Here is a 21,575-nt window from a genome sequence, read left to right as displayed (position 1 = left end):
TAGTCCCATTTGTCCTGTGAGTGAGGAGGGTAAGAAAGTTGCTGGAATACTGAGCACAGTGACTGTTTCACGTGTCCACTAATGAATGTGCTTCCATCTACCATCCTGAAAGAGCAGAGAAGCCTTTCCTTTGCAATAAAAACCTTGTGAAGTGTTGCCTTGTGCATTTGTACTGACTCAGAACTCTGAAGAAGATGGCAATTATTACTGGTTTTAAAGAATAAGGTATTTTATTATGGACGTTCATCTTCATAACAACGTATGCAGAAAATGATTGACAATCACTAAAAACACAAAAAGGTTCATGAAAACAAAAGGATGACTATTTACACTAACTTACTACCACAAACAATGAAATACCTGAAACAGTTGAGGCAGTAAATATTCCTTTCATGTCTTGAGAGATTATTGAACAATAACTTGACATTGTACTGACACATACCAACAGGGGTTCAAGATGTTTAGATAGCCCTGACCAAGATGTACACTGCAGGAGGCCAAAAAAATGTTGGCTATACACTTATGTGAACTATGTCTCTCTGTTGTTTTAACTCATGAAATTGATCTCTTACAGGGAACTTTAGGAAAAATGTTTCGGTATGAAAAAACAAAACCCTCTACAAGACAATGCTTTGATATCTAAAGCAGTGATCTTATCCAGAACTATCTCAAATGCTTTCTCTGTTCCCCCTCGCAGTTGCATCTAAACAAAAATCATGGATGAAACCAAGAGTATCACATACTGCTTTTAAATATTTTAAAATCCTAAAATCAGGTTTGTGAATTACTGCTTGTATACAAGAGGTATTTGCCAATAAGCATATTTAGACAGTAAAAAAATACCTTAACGTTTATACCTAATTTACAAATATTCCAACATGACAGAATTGAACCATACATAAAGCTGTTTGCTTTATGTAGGAAATGCTAGCTCCAGAGGTTGGAAATGAACAGCAGTATGTAACTGAGCCCTTGTTAAAAGGTATTCATCAAAACCCAGAAAAATTCTTGTTTGCACCTGTCCCCTAGACTATCTATTTTTTTTCCTCTCTCTGCTTCTACTGCGTCTGCTCCTTTCTCTGTGTTCCACTTTACTGCACTTGTCCCCATAGCCTTCTCTACCTTTTCCCCTCTCTCTGTGCACATCTGTGCTGGGGCTTCTGGTGTCCTTTTTCCTGTGCCGCTCTTCGCCAGGGCTTTGACTTGGACTTCTTCTTATGTGCCTTTGCCTGGAACTGCTGTGATTTGAGCACGGGCTTCTCCTGCTCCCTTCATTCATGTTTTGGCTTCTACTATCCTTCTCCTTTCTTTCAGTGTCTCTTGTGCTCGTGCTATGGTATCTGCTTGTGGACTTTCTTTCCCCCTCACAGGAGCTCCATTTGTTGTTCTCTGCAGAACTATCTCGCTTTAAAAGCTTGTACTTCTCCCTGTCTTTGTCCTTGTTACCGTGACTACTGGAGAGATCTTCATAAAGTTTTTCCTTCCTCGTTTTTGCCTCTCCTTCTGAATCGCTGCTGCTGCTAGCCTCTGAAAACTTGTCTTTTTTTCTTTTCTTAGAATCCATCTTCTTTTGTGCTGCTTTATCTCTGCTGTCAGTCTCGCTGTCACTGCTGCTTACTGAAGTCTCACTGGAGGATGAGGAAGAGGATCTCATCTTATGTTTCTTGTGTTTACTTTTGCTTTTTTTCTTTTGCTGCTTTTTCTTCTTTCTATCTTTCTTCTTCTTTTTCTTCTCTAGACGATCCAACTTCCTTTTGTTTTCAAAATAAAAGAGTGGCACATTCAGACATGTAAAGATATACTAGATTGCAAAGACATTGTCTTTCAAAGTTCAGTACTTCTGATGACCTACACAGTAAATACATTCATTTTCATAAAAACACATTGAAGTCTTTTCCTTTTTCAACAAAGTTTCATTTAAAAACTTCTAACCTGCATTACCTGTAGTATGTAATCCACAGCTGCTCCCTCAAAGCAGGAATATGACTTTTTAATTTTCAAAAAGATAAGTAAGAGATATCAATTTGGGCCTTGTGACTAGGAGTAAATACATTCAGAAGTGTTTTTTTCCCCTTGTCAGGCTGCTCTGGTGACTTTAGAAAATCATTGCTGCTTTTGTTTGTGCATTTTAAAAAGGTATTTTGAAAATTAAAAAAATGCAATTAGTATTCACTTTCTATTAATGATGAAAACTGAGACTAAAACATACATCTTTTAGTTCTTTAGGCAAATAATACAGCAAATATTTAGGCAAATAATACAGAAATTTCCAGTAACCTCTTTTTTCACAACTAGAAACTTACATTTTCTATCTGTAAATATACAACATCCATCATGTACATGCATTCACTATTATTCAACTACTTTCATGTAGTTTTTATTTTTCTTTCTGTATTTATGCTCAGAAAATCAGTGAGTGAATAGTGAAACTGCTTCTAGTGTATTAAAAAAATTCGTTCAGACTAATAAAGCCCAAATATTTACTAACCTTCAACTTCTAAAATATAAAGGATTATAAAAATTTCAATGTGTTGGGCCAGCAGAAGTTCAAACAAAAATAACATTTTAAATTACTCCATCTACATACACATTCCTTACTTAAAAGGAACATAAAACATGTTGACTATTTTCAGAGAATTATTACATATGTGAATACCACATGTACCTACCTACTACCTGCTCAGCCATTCACCTTTTCCCCCCTCCCCTTGCACTCCCCACATATGTGACACCTAAAAGCTTGTTTTATCTGCATGCCTCTATGGGATCTACCTGACAGTAGTTAGCAATTTTGATTTTAAACATTTTGAGATTACTTCAGGAAAACGTTGCAAATTAAGAGAGAAAAAAACCCATTGGTCAGCTGGCACACAACATCAGATGGATAAAGGCAAAGCACAGGAACCTCAGTAACTCAGACCCACGGGAGCAGTAAGCTGCAAACCCTGACATGAGCACAGGGTGCAGCTGGGCCAGCCTTGCCCTTGGGGTACAGGGTCGGGTTCAGTTCAGCCACAGGGAGAAGATAAACTTTGTCAAGTTGTAAACCAGTGAACAAGAGCACAGATTTTTTTCATCACAAAGAAGATACTGTAAACAACAGAGTGCAGAATAGTATTTTAAAATAGCAGCACAGCATCTCTAGTGAGCCAATTAGTATGTCAGTATCCCAGTTAAACTGGGAACGAGCCCCAGCCAAAGGCATCAAAATTAGATTGTAATAAAACAAGTAGATTAAAAATCATGCTACATAATGCCATTTGTGGTCAAGTGTATGTTAAACTAAGCTGATTTTCTTCTGTACTGCTGGTGCTAAATGGCACCAAAGAGTTACAGCGGCAATCATGGATGTAGTCAGAACTAAGTACCAGACCTACCTTAGAAGTTTCTGTTTTTGTTTGGTTGATAGTGATTTTAAAAATTCAACTTCTGGATCATCATCTCCTTCACTTGTAACAAACTCCTAGAAAAATGCAGTAAGACATTAGGTTCTTATAGATAAAAATAATATATTCATTCAGTTTTCTGTTTTAAAAGTGGTGCCTCTATAAACCTTATTTTTGCACAGACACAAATATATTTGTATTACTAAGTCAGCCTAAGACACTGGTTAGAACAGAATACCCACTACCAAGTGAAAAACCCGAACATTCTCTCTCAGAGCTGAGTAGGTGTTATAATGTGGGGGCTATGCAACAGAAGTTATTACTAACACATGAAAAAAATCACTGCTAGGGAAAGAAACATTTCTCAAATAGTTAATAAAAACGAGCCGATTTTGAAGCCCACGATTCCCAGGATAAGTCATTCCATTGTTATCATGCTTGGATGAATAGGTAAGACACTAGTCCTGCTCAAACTCAGAGTAATTTAAGCAAATTACTTTTCTGTCTCGGTTTAGTCATTAGGAAAATGGGTAACACATCCACTTCGCTGTTGTGTTATTAGTTTTTAAATGTGCACAAAGACTTCTAGCAATGCAAAATACTGTAATCATATAATCTACATACAGTAACACAATCAGCAAAGCAAAACTACTTTGAAGGCCCTGAATTCCTCAAATTATATGCATCTGGTACACCAGAGTTTTCCACAGTGATGTTTTTAATTTTAGCCATACTCAGAAGACGAAAGAAGAAATAAAGATTAAAAAGCTCTTACAAACAAACCCCAGCACACATAACATAAAGCAAACATACTGATATCAATATGATTCATTTAACAGTGCCCATATGCTACATTTTTGGGGGTACATAGCTTTTTGTAAAGGCAAAGGTACATCTGTCTATGGAGACACAATGAACTGCTGATTTACTGAAGCTTTCAAGACCAGCTTGTGGTCATCCCCTCTTTACTAGCAGTTTGACTATCCTGCCATATGAACAAAGGTTACTTCAAGGACTGTATGTTAATCTTTCATTTTACACTTTTATTCAAGCAACTCAATTAGTAATAAATTTTGGGCAGTCTGAGTAAAGGCTATTGAACCATTTTCACTCCCAGAAAAAATAACAGGAACAATAGTGAATCAAGTAAAAAAATCCCTTCAGATATAGCATTCCTGGCAGTAATTATTGGTGCATACTGCCTCAACCTTCATCCAAAGGGTGTATTACAAGGATGCAGCAGAAGCCCTTACCACCCCACTATGAAGAATTCAATTTCTAGTCACCCAGAAGAGGGATTTAACTTATTATATGTGGTTTTAAAAGAAGTAATTTATGATTCACCATTCTGTATGAAACAAAGCAGGAAAACTAAGTTTTCTGACATTTTTCTACTGGTACAGCTCTTCAGCTTTCCTATGGATATGCATATTTGAAAACATTAAGTAACAATTCACAAGCAATCACATTTAGATTTACAGACATTTTCAGCTTACTGGTAAAAAGATATTACCTGTGATGGATCATTTGCGGTCAAGTTTCTCCCCAGTACATTTTGTTTCAGTGCAAACCCACTGTTTCTCATCTCCGCTATTAGCTCCGAGGGGTGCATTGATGGCCCTGTTCACAAAAATCACAGTTTGAATGTATCATTTATATCTCTCTACCTTTTTTGGACTCCACAGTAGGAATTCAGTTGAAGCTTTGTTAAGTAAAATCACAGCTAAATCAACTCAATAATCTTCTGCTGAGCAAATAATCAGATATGATTTTCTAAAACAGCAGTCTGAAGATTCAGAATGGAAAATAATTGCATTTTTCTTTAAGTACAAGGGGATTCTCTTATGTAACTTTGTCATGTTGAAAACAATATATTAGATAAGTCTAGTAATATATTTTTATTATAGTAAAAAAGCAGAGATCTAAATAAAGTATGTTAAATAAGACTCAGGTACCTCCTCTCCTTTAAAACAATGAGAAAATGTGCCTCTAATATGTCACTAATAACTGATTTTTCATAATGACACAAATTTTTGAACTTCAATGTAAAAAGTAACATTAGAAGAACACATATAAAAACACTTGAAAAATATCTATGTCCTTATTTATTCTAGGGATTGCCAAATACATGTAGCCTCTAGACTATTATCTCTTCAGAGATTTCTGGTTTTATTAGCTTAAAAACCATGCTGTATTTTTCATTAGAGTAGGTGTTGGCATTAGGCATATGATTTCTTTCTTTGCAAAAATCTAACAAGGAGTAAAATATGGGATGTATTATGGATCATTCAGACTTGACTGCGTATTTTTCAAACCTTGAAACTCACTCTTATGCTTTAATTAAATCCCATCATAATGTCACGTATTTGATTAGGTACTTTTTCTTCAGCCTAAATATTCACTCTCTTGTGAAGTCACTTTCAGTAAATTTCCTTCCCAGTTCCTTCACTAACCTTGCTGTCAATGAACTGTGTAAGGTAAATATAAATTAAAAGGAATGTGAAACAGGACATGGAGCACACGTTCACTATTACTTCAGTAAACTACTGTAAATTATAAGATTAATTAGCCTCATGATACATACTGGTCGTGCTCTGTGGTTTAAGACTTTCTTAGTTGTGAAAACTGACAAAACTCATAGACTTTTAACAGACAAATATGGAAAAATAAAGTGAGATTTTTTGCTATAGAAAATATATGGAAAGTAATATAGCACTTTGTCAAAAGAAGTAACATTTTTCTTAGTTTTCCTGTATAATATATTACGTTGCAGAAACAAACAGGTCTACATGTAAAACAGGAAGGAATAAAACAAAATTCTGGAAATGGTTTAAGGAACCCCTGTGTTAATGACATTCTTTTCACAAGTTCCTTATTTTTCCAGGCAAAAGAATTCTCAAATTAGATACTTTTTAGTCTTCCTTTGAGTTTACATTTTTCTTAAGTAGGGGGTTATTTCCCATCCCCCCTGTACTCTACCTGAAGTGCTTTTCCTTTTTCTGTGTTATAGTGTAATTGTAAGCTCACAATTAATGAATGTGTATAGGACAGGCCCCAGTCTCTACATTTTGGCCTATTTCAAATTTCACATCTTGGTGTGCTCGCCGAAACCTACTCCGGCTGGAACAGAAACTAACATCAGACAGACACCTACTGACAGAATTTGGCACCAGAAGAGGCTTTGGTTTGAAAAGTCCAGATAAAACATACAATTCAGTCAAAAACCCTGTATGACGAAGCCAAATGGAGACAAAGCATAGAGTCATGAAAGATTTCTCCACACCAAAGAAACCAAAACACTCGACCAATTCAACAGAATTCCAGAATACCTCTATTATTCAAAGGTAGTTTCTCCCTATTATTCAAAGAGCCACTGCCTACAGAAGTAACTTAACTAACTTCTTAGGTACTCCTCTTCAGTGTTTGAGCATTGTGCACATTTTGGTGTGTATCCAATACCTAATTGTTCTCATTAGTGTGATTAGATCAATAAAGAAATGCAACTTGTCCAAATCTACACAGCAGACTTGCTCAAGAACCAAGACAGAAGGCCTAACTTTGATTTAGTCCTCCTATGAGGACTATGGTCAGAATTGAGACCAGAGACACATGAAGGCACATTAGCCTTCAAAAGTACAATTCAAAATTATTTTCCAGAAACAAACATTTTTGGCATTCTTTGTGCACAACACTGGCAAGAGGCAAGGAAAATAATTTATTCTTTTTAAAGAAAAAGCTTGTAATGAATGCCCAACACTGATTTTTGTGCATCTGTTTCCTTGTATATTTATGACGTCAAAGAGAATTTCAGAGCTCCACCTACAGTATTTCAGTTGCAAGTCAGTATCACCATGATAAGGACAGTTACCAAACTACTGTTATTCCTGTTCTGTGGACATCTACAAGCTGCATCAAATGCACCCACAGAAACTTGAGACTAAAGTTGTTTATGAAATAAATTATTCCTGTTTTGGTCCCCCTACAATTGTGAGGGAACCAATCACTTAGGTTCAGCCAAGTTTGTGAGGAGATGCAAGAATCTCCAAGAAATTTTATTAAGTATGCTATTTTTACTATAACTAAAGGTTTTAGAAAACATTAGAAAATGAGATTCAGAAAATAAACCAACCCCATAAATGGAAGTAGAGTCAAAACACAATCCTGTTTAACAACTCTTGTGTGTGGAGGCTCCAGCCAGGCACGACATGGGCAGCTGTCCAGAGCGGTTGGTTATGGGAGACATTTCCTTGCAGTATGGCATCTTTGCAGTTTAAAAAAACATTAACATTTTTGAGAGGATGAAACAGATGAACTTGCTTATACTTTTTTTTAAACAATGATACCACTGAGCTTCTCAGAAGTTCTGCTGCCCAATGACAGCAAGACACAGTAGAGAGAAAACAGTATCTGATCTGTAAAGAGACTGTTTTCTACATGGTTACAAGTTCAGGCTGATAAATTCAATTAAGACATAATATTTGACAATGGCTGCACAGCTTAACTGCAAACCTTTACTACTAACTACTTTCTGCAACAGATCAAGAATCAAGAAAATTGTAATTCTCATAATTAAACTCCTTTGCTTGGAATCGAGGGAATCAAATGCTTGGTGACTTTCTTCTCTCATCCATACCTCAACAGACTGCTTTTGATTTATATTTTAATGATGTTGATAAGCAGATCTGATTTTCTTTGAAATATCAGTGACAGGTTAAGCTCTCTCAGGATCCCTGGGCACAGCTATTTTATGTGACAGCACTGAGGTGTGTAACATGCTTCCTTTTGAGATGCTTTTTCACAGAGTTCTAAAAGATGCCTAAATCTGTGAGTAAAAAATTACATTCTCATTTATACATTATAAAATGTATAGAGGATTTGTCCTGGCTAATGTAAATGGGAGAGACAAAGCCTGTAAAAGGAGCCCTAAAAACTAAACCTCACTTAACAGAAATTTGGAAAAAAGCAACTTCTCAGAAGAGCCCTTGGCTTCTCTATTAAGCAGTTAAAGCTCATACCTTGAGGCCAGCAGGCTGCCTGGCGACCCAAAGTGGTAAATCTTTTCAGCTTGCCTTTGGCTTATGACCACAGTTGTGTCTAGGTACTAGGTATACCTGGCAGCCCTATGCTCCAGCTGAGTCATTAACAGTAAAACAGATGGTAGGACTGAGCTGAGAGGCTCTCAGTTGGCTAAAATCTTCCGCTATGATGATAGCTTATTGCTCTTGAACAGCACCCATCACTTGCAAAGACTCACTCCTACATCAGGCACAAAAATCCTTTACATGTTATGAGAATCAAACTCTTCATATAGGCATCCCTTACAGCCTTGTGGGACAGCCTGTGAAGAAGCTACCTCTGTATCCTCCTGCAGGTGAAAACATCTAGAGATATTATACCACGAGCTGGCAGAACTTTAGATACAGCAATCCTATAAAAAGAGCTGATTGCTACAACTTCTGACAACTAGTCTCTCAGCATTCTTTCATCAGCAAACTTAAAATAAGTTCAAAGTTACAATGTTTCATCATCTGTTTCTTATTCTTCCTGAAACAAGTCAAATACAGTACCTTGCTATTTTTGAATATGACTGCTAACGTTATTTTCTGAAATTCACATTTTGATAGGGGAAAAAAAAAAGAAAAGAAAAAAAAAAGATCTTCAAAACTTTCCCAGATGCCACTTGGCAAAAACTAAACCATTTATCTGCTTTAGAACTAATTCATAGTCCTGGAAAAACTTTTTGTCATATAGTGTACTTAAGTGCTTGTGAATGTGACGATTATTTTTATGCATTAAGACAAGTGACAACTTCTTATATTTTCTGTAGTTACAGGTACTTAGCATTATACAAGGGCTTGCACAAAAACGTCTCCATCCTTAAATAGTTACAGATTTTTAAAGAGGTTTTTTTGGCTATTGTAATTCTCAAGAAACAGTGTAGTCATGCAAAGAGGTTACAGTTTCTTCCTGTTTCTTACTTTCCACAGAAATTCTTGCTGCACTAATTCTCTCTGTTATCTTCTGTTCAAGATACTATTTAAAGATACAATTTAGATAGCTCAGCTGACTCAAAGAGTTGGGGTACAAAATCTAGAAACTCAAAACATGCAATGAAGTGTGAAGATCTGATTCTTTACAAAGCACTACCCAAGTACAATCTTAGCTTGACAGCTTTTGGTGCATCTTTATAATACTTGTAAAATTACATAAACAGAAGACATGTAAATAGTTTTTTTCTCAGGCTTATATGAGCATCAATTACACTGGATTGCAGAAGAATATCATATTAGGATTTCTATAACATATGGTAAATTTGCTTTTTTAGAACAAGGAGCACTCCAATTTCTCATCACACAGCTGACATGAATTAACAGAATCAGTTTTGCTTCTATTAAGCCATCAGGAAGGGAATACAGTGCTGGATTTCAATTACTTAAGTGCCTGCCTTTACAGCAAGCTCTCCCACCCTGCATTACTGCCCCACACCTGTCCCAGAAACCAGAGAAACCTATAGCTGCAATACATTTTCTGTTCTGTCTGTACTTCTCTGGATGCTACAAATGCAGAGGGCAGGTAACACTCTGTTGTTTTCAGGATGTTTTCTCTAGGAAGCCCGGGCACCCTTAGGAGAGCAATGCCAGCTGTAACACAGCATCTAGCAGGCCTCCCTTACAACCTGCAAAACACTTTTTTTCTAATTATTCAACATGAGGGAGCAGTATGCTAAAACACTTTGTCGTAACACCTGTGATTAAATACCACATTTTCTGCAATAGCTTCAGTGGCAGTGAGGACAGACCATCAAGTTATGTTGCAAGTATCATCAAAAATAGCAGTTCTACATCCACCTACCCATGATGCACAATCTTGACAGTATTTGCCCAATTTACTGATAAAAGCTTTCACTACTGTCACCAGTGCAGATAAACAAACTGAATTATTCTTTACAATCAATCAAGTTTTAAGTGGATTTTTATAGTGGAATATAAATGGAAAGCAAAAACACAAGAAACAATAATACTGTAAACATTACTGCTATCTTTGGCAGAGGAAATGACAGTAAGCACTGTACTTACATTGTGGCTGCAGCTACAGAACTATAGGATATTTAAGGTTGTATGCATGTTTTATTTTGTATTCTACGCATTGTTACAAAATTAAATAGAGTACACTATTAAATACAGTATACTATATAAAAGTTAGTGGAAAATGATAGAAAATACTGGGAAAAGTAGATTCTTCATGGTGTCATTTTAATTGCAACTATTTACCTTTATTTTAACCACTGCTCATTTTTGCATATCATTAAAACAGTATTTAGAGTATGGCTTTTAGAACAAGCTTTTCTAAAAACGTGTAGGTTACAAATATGATAATTTTAATCTAAAAACATCACCATCACACTTCTCCTGGCTTGGTAAGAGAGGTAATTTACATGAAATGCAAACATAGCAAACCTGTGTATCTGCTGTCAATTTGTCAGTATACGTCATGGTCAGTAAACTCCATGCTACCATGCTTAAAACTTCATTAATGAATCCAGGACAAGATACTCTCAAGGTTTCTATTTTATTGCTACACATTTTTTGTTAGCAAAATAGGCCTAAAGCATGTTCTCACCATTCTTTCTCCTAGGCACCTTGGACCAGTGAGGCCGTAACTTCTCCAAACTGAAATTTATTTATGGTTTTCTACACAACAGTGGTACTAAAACCATGCTTTGCTGTGGCAGATAAATAAATACCTGTGGAGTGCAAAAACATCTGTTTTGAATTAACTAGGCTTTAGAAAACATCCTGATGGTGGGTTTCAGCCTAGCACACAACCACATGAAGGATAAATATACTCTGAATGCACAATACTAGCTTTTTTTTGGGTAGTAGCAAAGGGAAAACATATTATACAATGCTTTTTAGGTTTTGCTTTAAAAGAGAAATTAACTTTAAAATTAGAATAGACAGTTGTGTCAATACATCCATATACTTTCTTGTTCTGTCCACCGAGAGTTTTCTATGGCTTTTGTTAATATGGAAATTGAGCAAAAATGAAAAAAAATTACAGACTGAGCTTCATCACACTCCACAGTCTGTGAACTTTTACTCAGGTTGTGATAGAGATGAGAGTAGGCACTTATTTTATCTACAGGACAAAGAACTATAATCAAAATTATGTGATCATGATACACAGTAAGTTCATGCTGCCTCCACTAATTCAGAATCAATCATCTTTTACTGATAATTTTTTCATCTATTTCAGAGATGAGTGCATTCAGACCATATTTACACTTCAAAGCAACTGCTGCAGTTGGCATTGAGAGAAATCAATGACTAAAACCTCTGGCTTTTAATTAGCTCTTCTTCAGAGGGCCTGCAGTTTAACTGTATTTAACACTTTAGCACAGAATTTCGGTGTAATTTGCCATGCTTTTGTGATATGGTATTTCAGAGAAACCTGAGTTTCCTTTTTACTTTTTTGGAGTAGTAAAAGCCATTTAACATTATCAAACTGCTACTGGAATCCATATTTATCACTTAAATGCTAAGCACAAGATTTCTAATAGAATCTGTATTTTATGCATTCACAACAAATACCAAGGCTTCTGAAACATAAATGGAGGATTATTCTAAAATGTGACAGTTCTTAAACTATGTGAAGATTTAGTTAAGATTCCTACTGTTCACAATCAAAGGTCTCAGCTGCAGATCATAAAGGAAGGTTTCACACACTGTACGTTTCTACAGATGACCATTTATACAAATATTCACAGTTAATATATTCAAATACATTTTCTTGGTTGTGACAAATTCAAAAGAACATTAAAAAAAATTCCTGCATTCCCAATACAATGCAGACTTTCCTCTGTGGGGAAAAAAGGTACTGTATTTGTCCCTGGGAAACTGCAGTGAGATGCAGACATAATGTAACATAAACACAGATTTCATTTTTTGCTGTCTCCACGTGACTGGTAACTTCCATGATTACTCTGGAAAGGTATTTCACCCAAAATCTTAAAATCAGTGGAACACACGAAGTCATAGACAGATGGAAACAACACCCCCAGTTAGTTTAGGGACACTCAGGAGATGAAAAGAGAGGGTGCAAACCCCAGAACTGGGTAATGAGCCTTTAGAAGGCAGCACCTGCACAGCAATACCTAGAGTGGCTTTATCATGGTAGAGCATAAGACACTACATACACATACACAGTGCCCCATTAGATTTTTACCTTGATTAGCCTGAATTTTCCAGAATGTGCTAAGCACTTTACAGTACTTTTTCCTTAGGAATTCCACAGCATGGCTCACATCTAGAGCCAGTCAGCTGTAAAAAGTGCAAAGTAGCCCACAGCAGAGAAGGATGCCCAGCACTGTCCAGGCTTAGCTTTCATAGGCCAAGAGTGCAAGAACATCTTTTAACCTCACCATCCCACTTCTAACTATGCTGTTCATACAGTCTGAGACACTAGCCTCACTTCCTAAGATTGTATACCTTTCTTCATAAGAAAGGAACAGATACTGGGTTCTTTGTTCTAAAAACCATATAATAAAAATTGTAAGCATTCAAGCTTTCATAGCTTTTTAGTAATCCCTCTCCACATCTGCCCAAACCATCATTGAACAGGATAGGTTGTTTGCAGGAAAGAAGGGAAAGGAAAAAAAAAGTATTCAGCTTGTCCTAACTTCACCTGACCAAGAAAGTATCAGGTAATTTTGAAGTGAAATAACAGTATTATTTCAAAACACTTTGCACAGGACACCTAATGATCACTGTTCCAATCAAGTTAATGGTTTTTCAGGATTCACAAAAAAAACCTCACAAACCCCAACAGATGCTCCTGGCTAATAAGAAAGGACTGTAAAAACAGGCAAACTTTGAGATGCTAGTGAGCTGGTTTTTTTGCTGGTATGCATTCTGTATTTTCTACATGCATAAATACACAGTGGCACGTAAAGTCAGAAGCACAACCGATATTTTCATCTTGAAAGAACTTTGAAAGTTAGGATTTTATGAGTAAAACACTCTGCAAATCAGTTTAGCCCAAAGAAGCATTTTGATTGCCTAATTTACCTTTGTAAAGGAGAAGCAAATCTTCTAAGTTGGTCTCTGTAAGCCTCACAGCTGGAACATTCTAACACTACTTTGCAGTTTTCAGTGATCAAAGTTACTTTATATCTAAAACTAAGAATTTCATAATAGAAATAATGCAACACCAGGGGGTGCAGTTATCATGCAATAATTACACTCCTGGGAGATTACAGACAAGGCTGTACCCCAGGGGTGTGATTATCCCATGATAACCACATCCACTGAAATTGCCTTATTGAAAAAATAATCTCTAGTCACTGGTGAGATATTATTCAATAGGTGCTTTTTAATGGTAAGATTATTATTTTTTTGTGTGAATTACCAGCTAGATTAGTAAAATGGTCCCAGAAGCAAAATAACCAAGCCACCAAGCCCATGTTAAGGCACTGATTGTCCCTATTTTTGTTTGCTGAAGCACTGCAATGTATGTCAGATCTTGAAAGCCAGCAGAACACAGTTCTGTGCCACAGACACCCTCTGCCCTGCACTGGTTTCACTGGAGGAAACTGAACGCTGTGACTGGTCTTTGCACACAGAATATTCAACACCAAATCTGACACAGCAATTGCCAGCCAGTTTTATGTGTCAAGAGGAATACTACAATGTAGTTTTCACGTCAGATTAAAAGACAGCTATTCTTCTGCTGAAATGACAGAGTCACAGCTTATAAGATTTATGGGAAAGAAAAAGCCTACATTGGACACGATGTGGGGAGGAAAAAAAATCTCAGTCAATAATTCTTCTTTTCCCCTATGGAGAAACATAGCAGGAACTTTAGTGAAGTCAACTAAATCAGACACGAGTTTCACTTTCATTTATTTGCAGTCAAACCTTTCCTCTGATGCTGAAAAAAAATAATGAGTCCAAACAAGACATTTTGTTTTGCTCTTTCTGAAGCAGGAATAAATTAGAAACAAAACAAAAACTGAACCTGTATCAAGGCCTGTGACAAATCTTTGACAGGGAAGCCAGATCTTTTTTTAAAACCTACTTCTGCAGAAATGGAAGCCAGATCTTTTTTTAAAACCTACTTCTGCAGAAATTAGTGATGCCAGTGTCCTTAGCACACCAGATTCAGAACCATGAAGCCCAATGTTTCCATAGCCTGACTGGGCAGAGATTCACCACCAGCCAGGATGCTCAGCAGCACATGGACCAGAGCCTTCCAGCACTGTGCTGATGCATGGTGTGCTCTAGCAAGGGAGAGTATTTGCAAAGTTGGAAGAATTCTAACCTAAATTTAACTAGGGTAACTACCACGCACTGCCAAAAAAAAAAATTCCACTCAATTTGCATGAAAAGGATGTAAGATTGACTTCTATTAGCATGAAAAGATTATAAATCAGAAGAAATAAAGCCCTACCAAGTAAGTAACTTCAAAGCAATAGAGCTCTTTCCAAAGAATATTAAAAAAATCTAAAGATTTGCTCTTTAAAAAAATGCTTAGTTATTTAGAACTTAAATTTGTATGAACTTAAATTCATTTCACAAACTAATTGGAATTCTTGTACATTGACTACTGTGCTAAAATTTTCCTTGTTATAGCTGTACCCTTTCATTTATGAGGCAATATTTATATATCAATTTCCTGAAACACCAGCTAGAAAAAAGTTTATGACTACTTCCTAAATGTGGCAATACTTCCTAACCTTTGAAAGTACTAAATGCTCTAGTAATTTAACCAAACGTTTTTCAACTTTTTGAGAGTTCATTGCAAATGTATTTTTACATACTGAGCTATTAAAAAGCCCAGTCAAATAAATTTAGCACACATCCCAGACCTGCTGTATACTACCCGTAATCACTGCCTATCCTTGAAATCCCTATTCACTGCTCTATTCAGAGACATGTGTTTTAACCCCTAGATTTTAGAAATGAACAAACAACTTCAGAAAGATTTAATGAACTCTACCTGACCTTAGAAGCCAGTAGTTTTGCACTTTTTTTTCCCCTGTTGCTGACAACCACAAAAAATGAAAACTGTGGCCTATCTCCGTGGTTTTTTACCAGCTTTCTAAGCATGAGGAGACACTTGTGACATGTGGAGGAGGGAGTGCTTGGGAAGCAATTAATGTGCAATTCAACTTGTTTCAAGTGCAAGGGATTTTTTTAATCATCAGTTCACAAAACACAGAACAGTTTCACAAAAGGATTTTCTCATTAAATGTCTCTGTCCTTTCCAAAGTGGCTTTTTCTGGACTTCTAGCCAGTCTAAAGAACAGCGTGGCAATGGACACTTTTGCAGTACTACAAAGCACTAAAAATAATCAGGAATTTAGTCTAGAGAGCAGCTTAGGAGTGCATGCAATTACTTATAAAGAGAAGCAGGAAGAAAGAGAGGAGGTGTATTGCACAGAGCAACAGAAGAAGGCTCTTGGAGGTAGAAACAGATGCAGCAGAGCTGACTGTGGATCTGCAGCACTGTAACAACTGGGCCGAACTCTCAGCAACCCAAAGTAATTATTCCCATCCCAGCCAACATAGAACTACTTTCAGGGTTTCAACAACAACAACAAACCTCATACTTTTAAAAAAAATACGTTGCATTACATTAGCATACCATGTGGATGAACGATGAGTCTTAAGAGAAGCAGTGAATTCAAGAATTTGTGTTGTCACTTAACTGCAGTGCTTCATTTACACACATTTCCAGAAGTCATCAAAGGAGTGTAACTTAACTTGTTATTAAATCAGATGAAGTTTTAGAAAAGTTGATGAAAGGTTTGTATTCCTGAGGCTAGAACAAGCAGACAACCTTTTATTTGATGTTGTAATTAATATTACCACTTTCTCTAAGCCTTGTATTTGCTATTAAATCAAGAACTTTAAGCTTTACTTACAGTGTTCTTACATAGTTTCCCTGCAAGAAAGAGAAAGTAGCAGTATCATTACAGCTGACTATTCAAATTCAAGAACAGTGTCTTACAAATTATATATACAAATCCTGATCTGTCGCCCACCCCTACTCCCTAAAAATCCTTCCTCAGCCTACAGGAGTCTAAGCTCAGCATAGCACACTGTCTTCTAAGTTCCAGAGTAGAAAATGAGAGGGCACTGGCACAGTCTGAGAACATCTAAGTACTTCTACATCATTTTCCTTCATGCAAAATTCATTATATGTGCTAAATGCTCTCTTTAGGCTTAGAAAGATGGTTTGAAAAGCCATCTGGGGGACATCTCTTCAAGTGGGAAACACCCACAGCAGTCAAACGTTGCCTACACCTATGTAGACAGTTCAGTAAGGTTTGAAACAAGCAGTTATTCTTCTACTGACACTGCAGAGTGCCTGTATTACACTGTAACAAATAATAAGGAATGCATATTCAGGTTTGTGCAAGCACAAACAATAATTTCTGCTTTTTCCACCAAACATCCCTAAACTGACCCACATCATTTGAACTGAGGTGTGGACAGTGAGTTCCATAGCACAAAAGCATCTCTGACACACAAGAGCTGCACAATATAATTCTACCACCAACAAATGCTCAAAGCACAATCTTTTTCCAAAACATGAATGATGCAAGAAAGTCATTTAGCTTTATAACCAACTGAACAGAAAGGCTGAGCAAGTCAGCTACAGGATGAGTAACACAATGGCATAATCATCAGACAAGGCCTAAAAAGACAGGAGAGTCAGAGGCACCATTTCCTTGAACTCAACTCTTCTAGGCCTCATCCCAAAGAAAATATGTATCTATGTGACCTAATTCTGAAAAACAAGATTGTTGGTAGCCTAACAAAGCTAGGAGCTTCTACATAAAACAGATAACCTGAAGGAAGACAAGAAAAGCAGAAACCATGGAGTGTGTGCAACTCCATGTAATGGTATCCCTGCAAAATCCAAGACACAACAAGTGACCTTAAAGCACAGTACAGCAAGGCTGAAGATTCAGCCACGCTACCTGATGTTTCTTTAACATGCCCCAATTTTAAAAAACTTAAAAGCATTACAACTTGGGTTAACTCACAAAAAATATTCAATTTGAATGTTCACACCCATTTCTTCAAACACAATCTAGCACTAACTGCAGTGTGACTTCAAGTAACAGGAGAGCTAATAGAAGAAAAAAAATTGTAGCTCGAAAAGCAAAAAAGTCAGATAAAGGGAAACCAGACATTTGGAAATCTAGGTGTCAATTGCTTTTCCACTTACACAATTACATATTTTAAAAAAGCCCACAAATCTCTCCTTGTTACCAAGTATTAACAAAGATATAATGGTATATTCCATCTTACCCAAGCAGTTCACTTGAATCTGAACTGGGACAGTCTTTGACAATCCATTCATTTTTTTGGCGACACCAATTTTGTCATTCTGATCTAAAGTCTCATTGCAGCTTCTCAGTTTTAGGCAAGACAGCATCAAAGCAATATGGAATCTTTTTTAAATGAGTTATTAATTAGAAAATTAGGTCCCTGCAATATGAAATAATTGGATAAATAATTAAACATGTGGATCCTACATTTGGAATTAACTGTCTTCCAGATTTCATCAACTCTCTGAAATATGATAAACTTAAACCTTCTAAAATTAAACATGATAAGCTCCCTCCATATATGTCTAACCAGAACTTTAAAAACCATTCAGTGCCTACCTGAACCATCACTGGAGACTGAACTTGCATTGATCCCAGACAGGCCAAACAAGGGACATTCTCGATCAGTGTTTATGTGACCCCACTTGTGGCACTTAATGCATCTCACGTTCCGCACCTAAAGCAACAAAGTCAATTGACACAATTTAGTCACCAAGAGGCATAAGAGAAGCTTTTCAACCCACTGAAAAGGAGATGATAAAATTAAGAGAGTCCATGTGAAAGTTCTGCAGCCAGACAACCTTTGAAATAAACCCTAGACATCCAGAGAGTGAAATGTATGTAACTTGCCTGGATTCCAAACGGCTGATCTCTGATATTCATATCATCCTTAGCGTACCTGCACACAAACACAAGAGAAAACAAATACTCCTTTCACCACTGTTTTTTAAAAGACATCATATACAAAACTACCTTTTTGTGTGTGCACCCATTTCAGAGGTGTAATTCTTGTAAACGTTGTTTTTAATGCGTTTTCAAACATGGATGCAAAAATCAAATGAAAATAAAGCTGAGCAAGGAAATAGTTCCAAGTTAATAGTTCCTAATTAAGTGTCAGGATGTGACAAGATCACACAAGTGACCTGCCCAAAAATAAAACAGGGGAAAAAAGGGACAAGAAGAAAAGTATGTGAAAAAATCCAGATATCTTACTTTTCTCGAGGAGCAACTTTTTGCCATTCAAATTTGTATTCAGTCTCTCCTTCTTGCTATAAAACAGAAAACATGGTAAGTTTGAAGCTTTTCAGAATATATTTTAAGCAAGCAAGAAAAAAACATAAAGAAATAATGTAATGAAATACCTCTTTTGTTTCCTCTTTGTATTTTCAGAAAGCATGCAAAGAAAACAAATTATGCATTAATTATATATGTAAAATCCAGATGGTGCTCCCCCAACTAAGCCAAAGAAAAAACATTTTATGGTTTGTACTAATCAATAGTGCAAATACTCAGTAAGTAGCTTTATATAAATAGAGTGCACTTACAAATAACCAGCCTCTATTATATAGCTTTAAATGCTGTACATCCAGAATCACCTTCTAAAACTATGCTGATTTGTTACACAGATAAAAACTTCACTTTTTGCAAGAGTAGCAACAATACTTTCAAGATATTTAAAAAAAGAAGAAGTTTAGTAATAATTGCTACTTTGAAATTGCATTTCCTCTAAGCTTAAGAGATTACTATTAGAGCTTCTAAAGTTAAATAATTGCAAAACTTGGTCTACAAGAATGAGTCCATCCAAGCATTTCCCAGTGATTTCATGCAAATGGGAAAGATGCATTTTAAAGGGAACATGTTTTCTCTTAAAGGAAATATATTTTCTTAGTTCTTCACTTACATTCAGATCTTGCTCAAATTAAGTGATTGGTATGAGTGTCCAGCAGGCATTTAGAAACTTCCATTTATGACACTACCAAACAGTCATAAACTCACCAGACACAGGTCAGGCAGCACTTTTGACTACTGAATTTCAGCATTTATTATTTTTATAACTTCTGATAATTAATTTCTTGCTCTGGTATTTCCTATGTTTGACAAGCATCAAGCTGAATTATGGGCGTAACTTTTAAACAAAAGCAATCTGCTACTTCTGTAAAAGAGAGCAGGCCAAAATACAGGTTTGTGTTGCCTGAGTCACTGCCCTGGTAAGGTCTAGTCCCCCTCATCCAGTGGCTTTATAACTGGCTAAAGAAGCATCCGTGGTGGAGGCCAGAATTTATGCTGTTTCCTGGAAAGGTATTTATCTGCTCTTCCCTTCACGTTGAACTGTAGTTTAAAAAAACCCCAACCATTCTTTTTGAAAGAAATTAAAGTTTTGTGTGATCAAAATGATTACATACTATATATATATATACATACATACATATTGATCTATCTATCTACATCTATGTCTGGATATTCTCACAGAAAGAATTTTAAAAATCACATCTTCTACCATGACCTCACCATGAACACGTTATTTTAAAATAAAATACACTGTGTTTATTTCTTCACAAGGCTTTTAGCTTTGCAGTACTCCCTGCCCAGAATCAGGAAATTGCAATACCTTTCTTTGCTCCAGGTGGGGCCTCATACATGAAGTTAAGACCATTCTTCACACGCTCATCACCCATAAGCAACCTAGATAAAAAGGGCAGTTTGGGGTGTTACACACCAGTCACATTAGTAACACTCAAAAACAAACCAAAACAGTATGAAATTGTTGTGATAACTAGCATTTTTTCATTTGTTAATGTAACAAAATCTGAATTTCAAAAAATTTGAGAGACCAGTCAATGCTTTGGCATGACCCGCTGTGTACAAAAATCACACATTTCAATCTCAACTGAAAAGTATGTCCAGAGTTCTGAAAAACAGATTTCTGTGTGATACAAATCTATTATTATACAAGGTCACTGACTGTTCTGCGAAACATAGCATACTTTGAAATTAATCAGAAGACAGGCATAAACCACTAAAGAAGGTCTTGTGACTTCCGCTTAATGAGACATCACTCATTAATCACTGCCCACTCCTACTACTCCAGTCAAAGGAGACAGTACTTCAAATTGCTCATAGCAATATGATCCTCACCACCATGAAAACAAGACAGGAGGAAGAAGGGAGCAATCTTAAGCCAATTCTCACCTATTATCATAGGATTCCTGTTCTTTCAGATACTGTTGCATTAATTCTTCTTGTTTCTTCTTATCATATGAGATTTTCTGTTCTGCCATCCATACCTAGTTAAAATAATTATAGTGTATAAATAACTGGCTTACTCAATTGAAAACACTTAACGAGGGATGATCACCGTTCTAATCAAGTAAAATATATTATTCTCATCCAATATTTTAACAAATGAACTTCCCACAGCAGTACTTTTTAGAAACTCCAAGTTCCAGCGACACTTACACACAGCAAAGACAGGAGAAAATTTGGTAGCTCAAAGGGAAAAGCAGGCTCAGAAGATACCCTGTGGACCCTTGCTCGGGGTCTCGACAGACTGCAAGCCCCATGTCCCCTGGCAGGGGCCACAGTTCTGGCAGGGGCACCTGCAACCAGCTGGAGGCAGGCAGGAAACACTGGGAAACAAGGGCGCATCGTGACAGCTGGGGTTTGCCTGGACGGGGCACAGCGCCTGTTTGTTCTGAGAATCAGGTGTTGAAAAGCCCGAGCCAAGAAAATGCCATAGTCCTACACACCTAGGAACAGGAAAACCCGAAGCTTCAAGTATTTCTTAACTATTTCCCTGCCTCCTCCTTCCTCTTTGCCGCAGCCCCGGTGCCACCCCGGGAAGGTGAGGAGCCCTGCTCGGGCCGCTGCCGTGCCGGCAGCCCGTCCCGCCGGGGCACCCCCGGGCCGCCCTCACCTTCTTGATGTTGGACTTGGAGGCGGGGTGAAAATCCTTCTTGCACATGAAGTTGGCGAACGACTTTCCCATGGCGGCGGCGGAGCGGGATCACGGACAGGGACAGCGGCGCTCCGGGGCGGCCTCGGCCGGGCCTTCCGGGTCGGCGGGCGGG

At 37.0% G+C, this 21,575-nt stretch overlaps 1 protein-coding gene across 1 annotated transcript; it reads right to left on the bottom strand.

The window, feature by feature from the left end:
- Positions 1-201: 201 nt before the first annotated feature.
- Positions 202-21,574, bottom strand: CIR1 (corepressor interacting with RBPJ, CIR1). The gene is made up of 10 exons (XM_064434405.1): positions 21,422-21,574; positions 20,698-20,792; positions 20,117-20,190; positions 18,870-18,883; positions 18,721-18,776; positions 18,358-18,406; positions 18,067-18,184; positions 4,900-5,006; positions 3,378-3,463; positions 202-1,751 (listed from the first exon to the last, which is right to left on the bottom strand). The coding sequence occupies exons 1-10, from the start codon at positions 21,491-21,493 to the stop codon at positions 1,031-1,033; spliced, it is 1,392 nt and encodes a 463-aa protein (XP_064290475.1). The 5' UTR covers positions 21,494-21,574; the 3' UTR covers positions 202-1,030.
- Between the last annotated feature and the right edge of the window lies 1 nt (position 21,575).

The sequence above is a fragment of the Passer domesticus genome, chromosome 10 (genome assembly GCF_036417665.1).
Source record: "Passer domesticus isolate bPasDom1 chromosome 10, bPasDom1.hap1, whole genome shotgun sequence".
Classification (NCBI taxonomy): domain Eukaryota; kingdom Metazoa; phylum Chordata; class Aves; order Passeriformes; family Passeridae; genus Passer; species Passer domesticus.
This window is presented reverse-complemented; position numbering and strand designations above follow the sequence as displayed.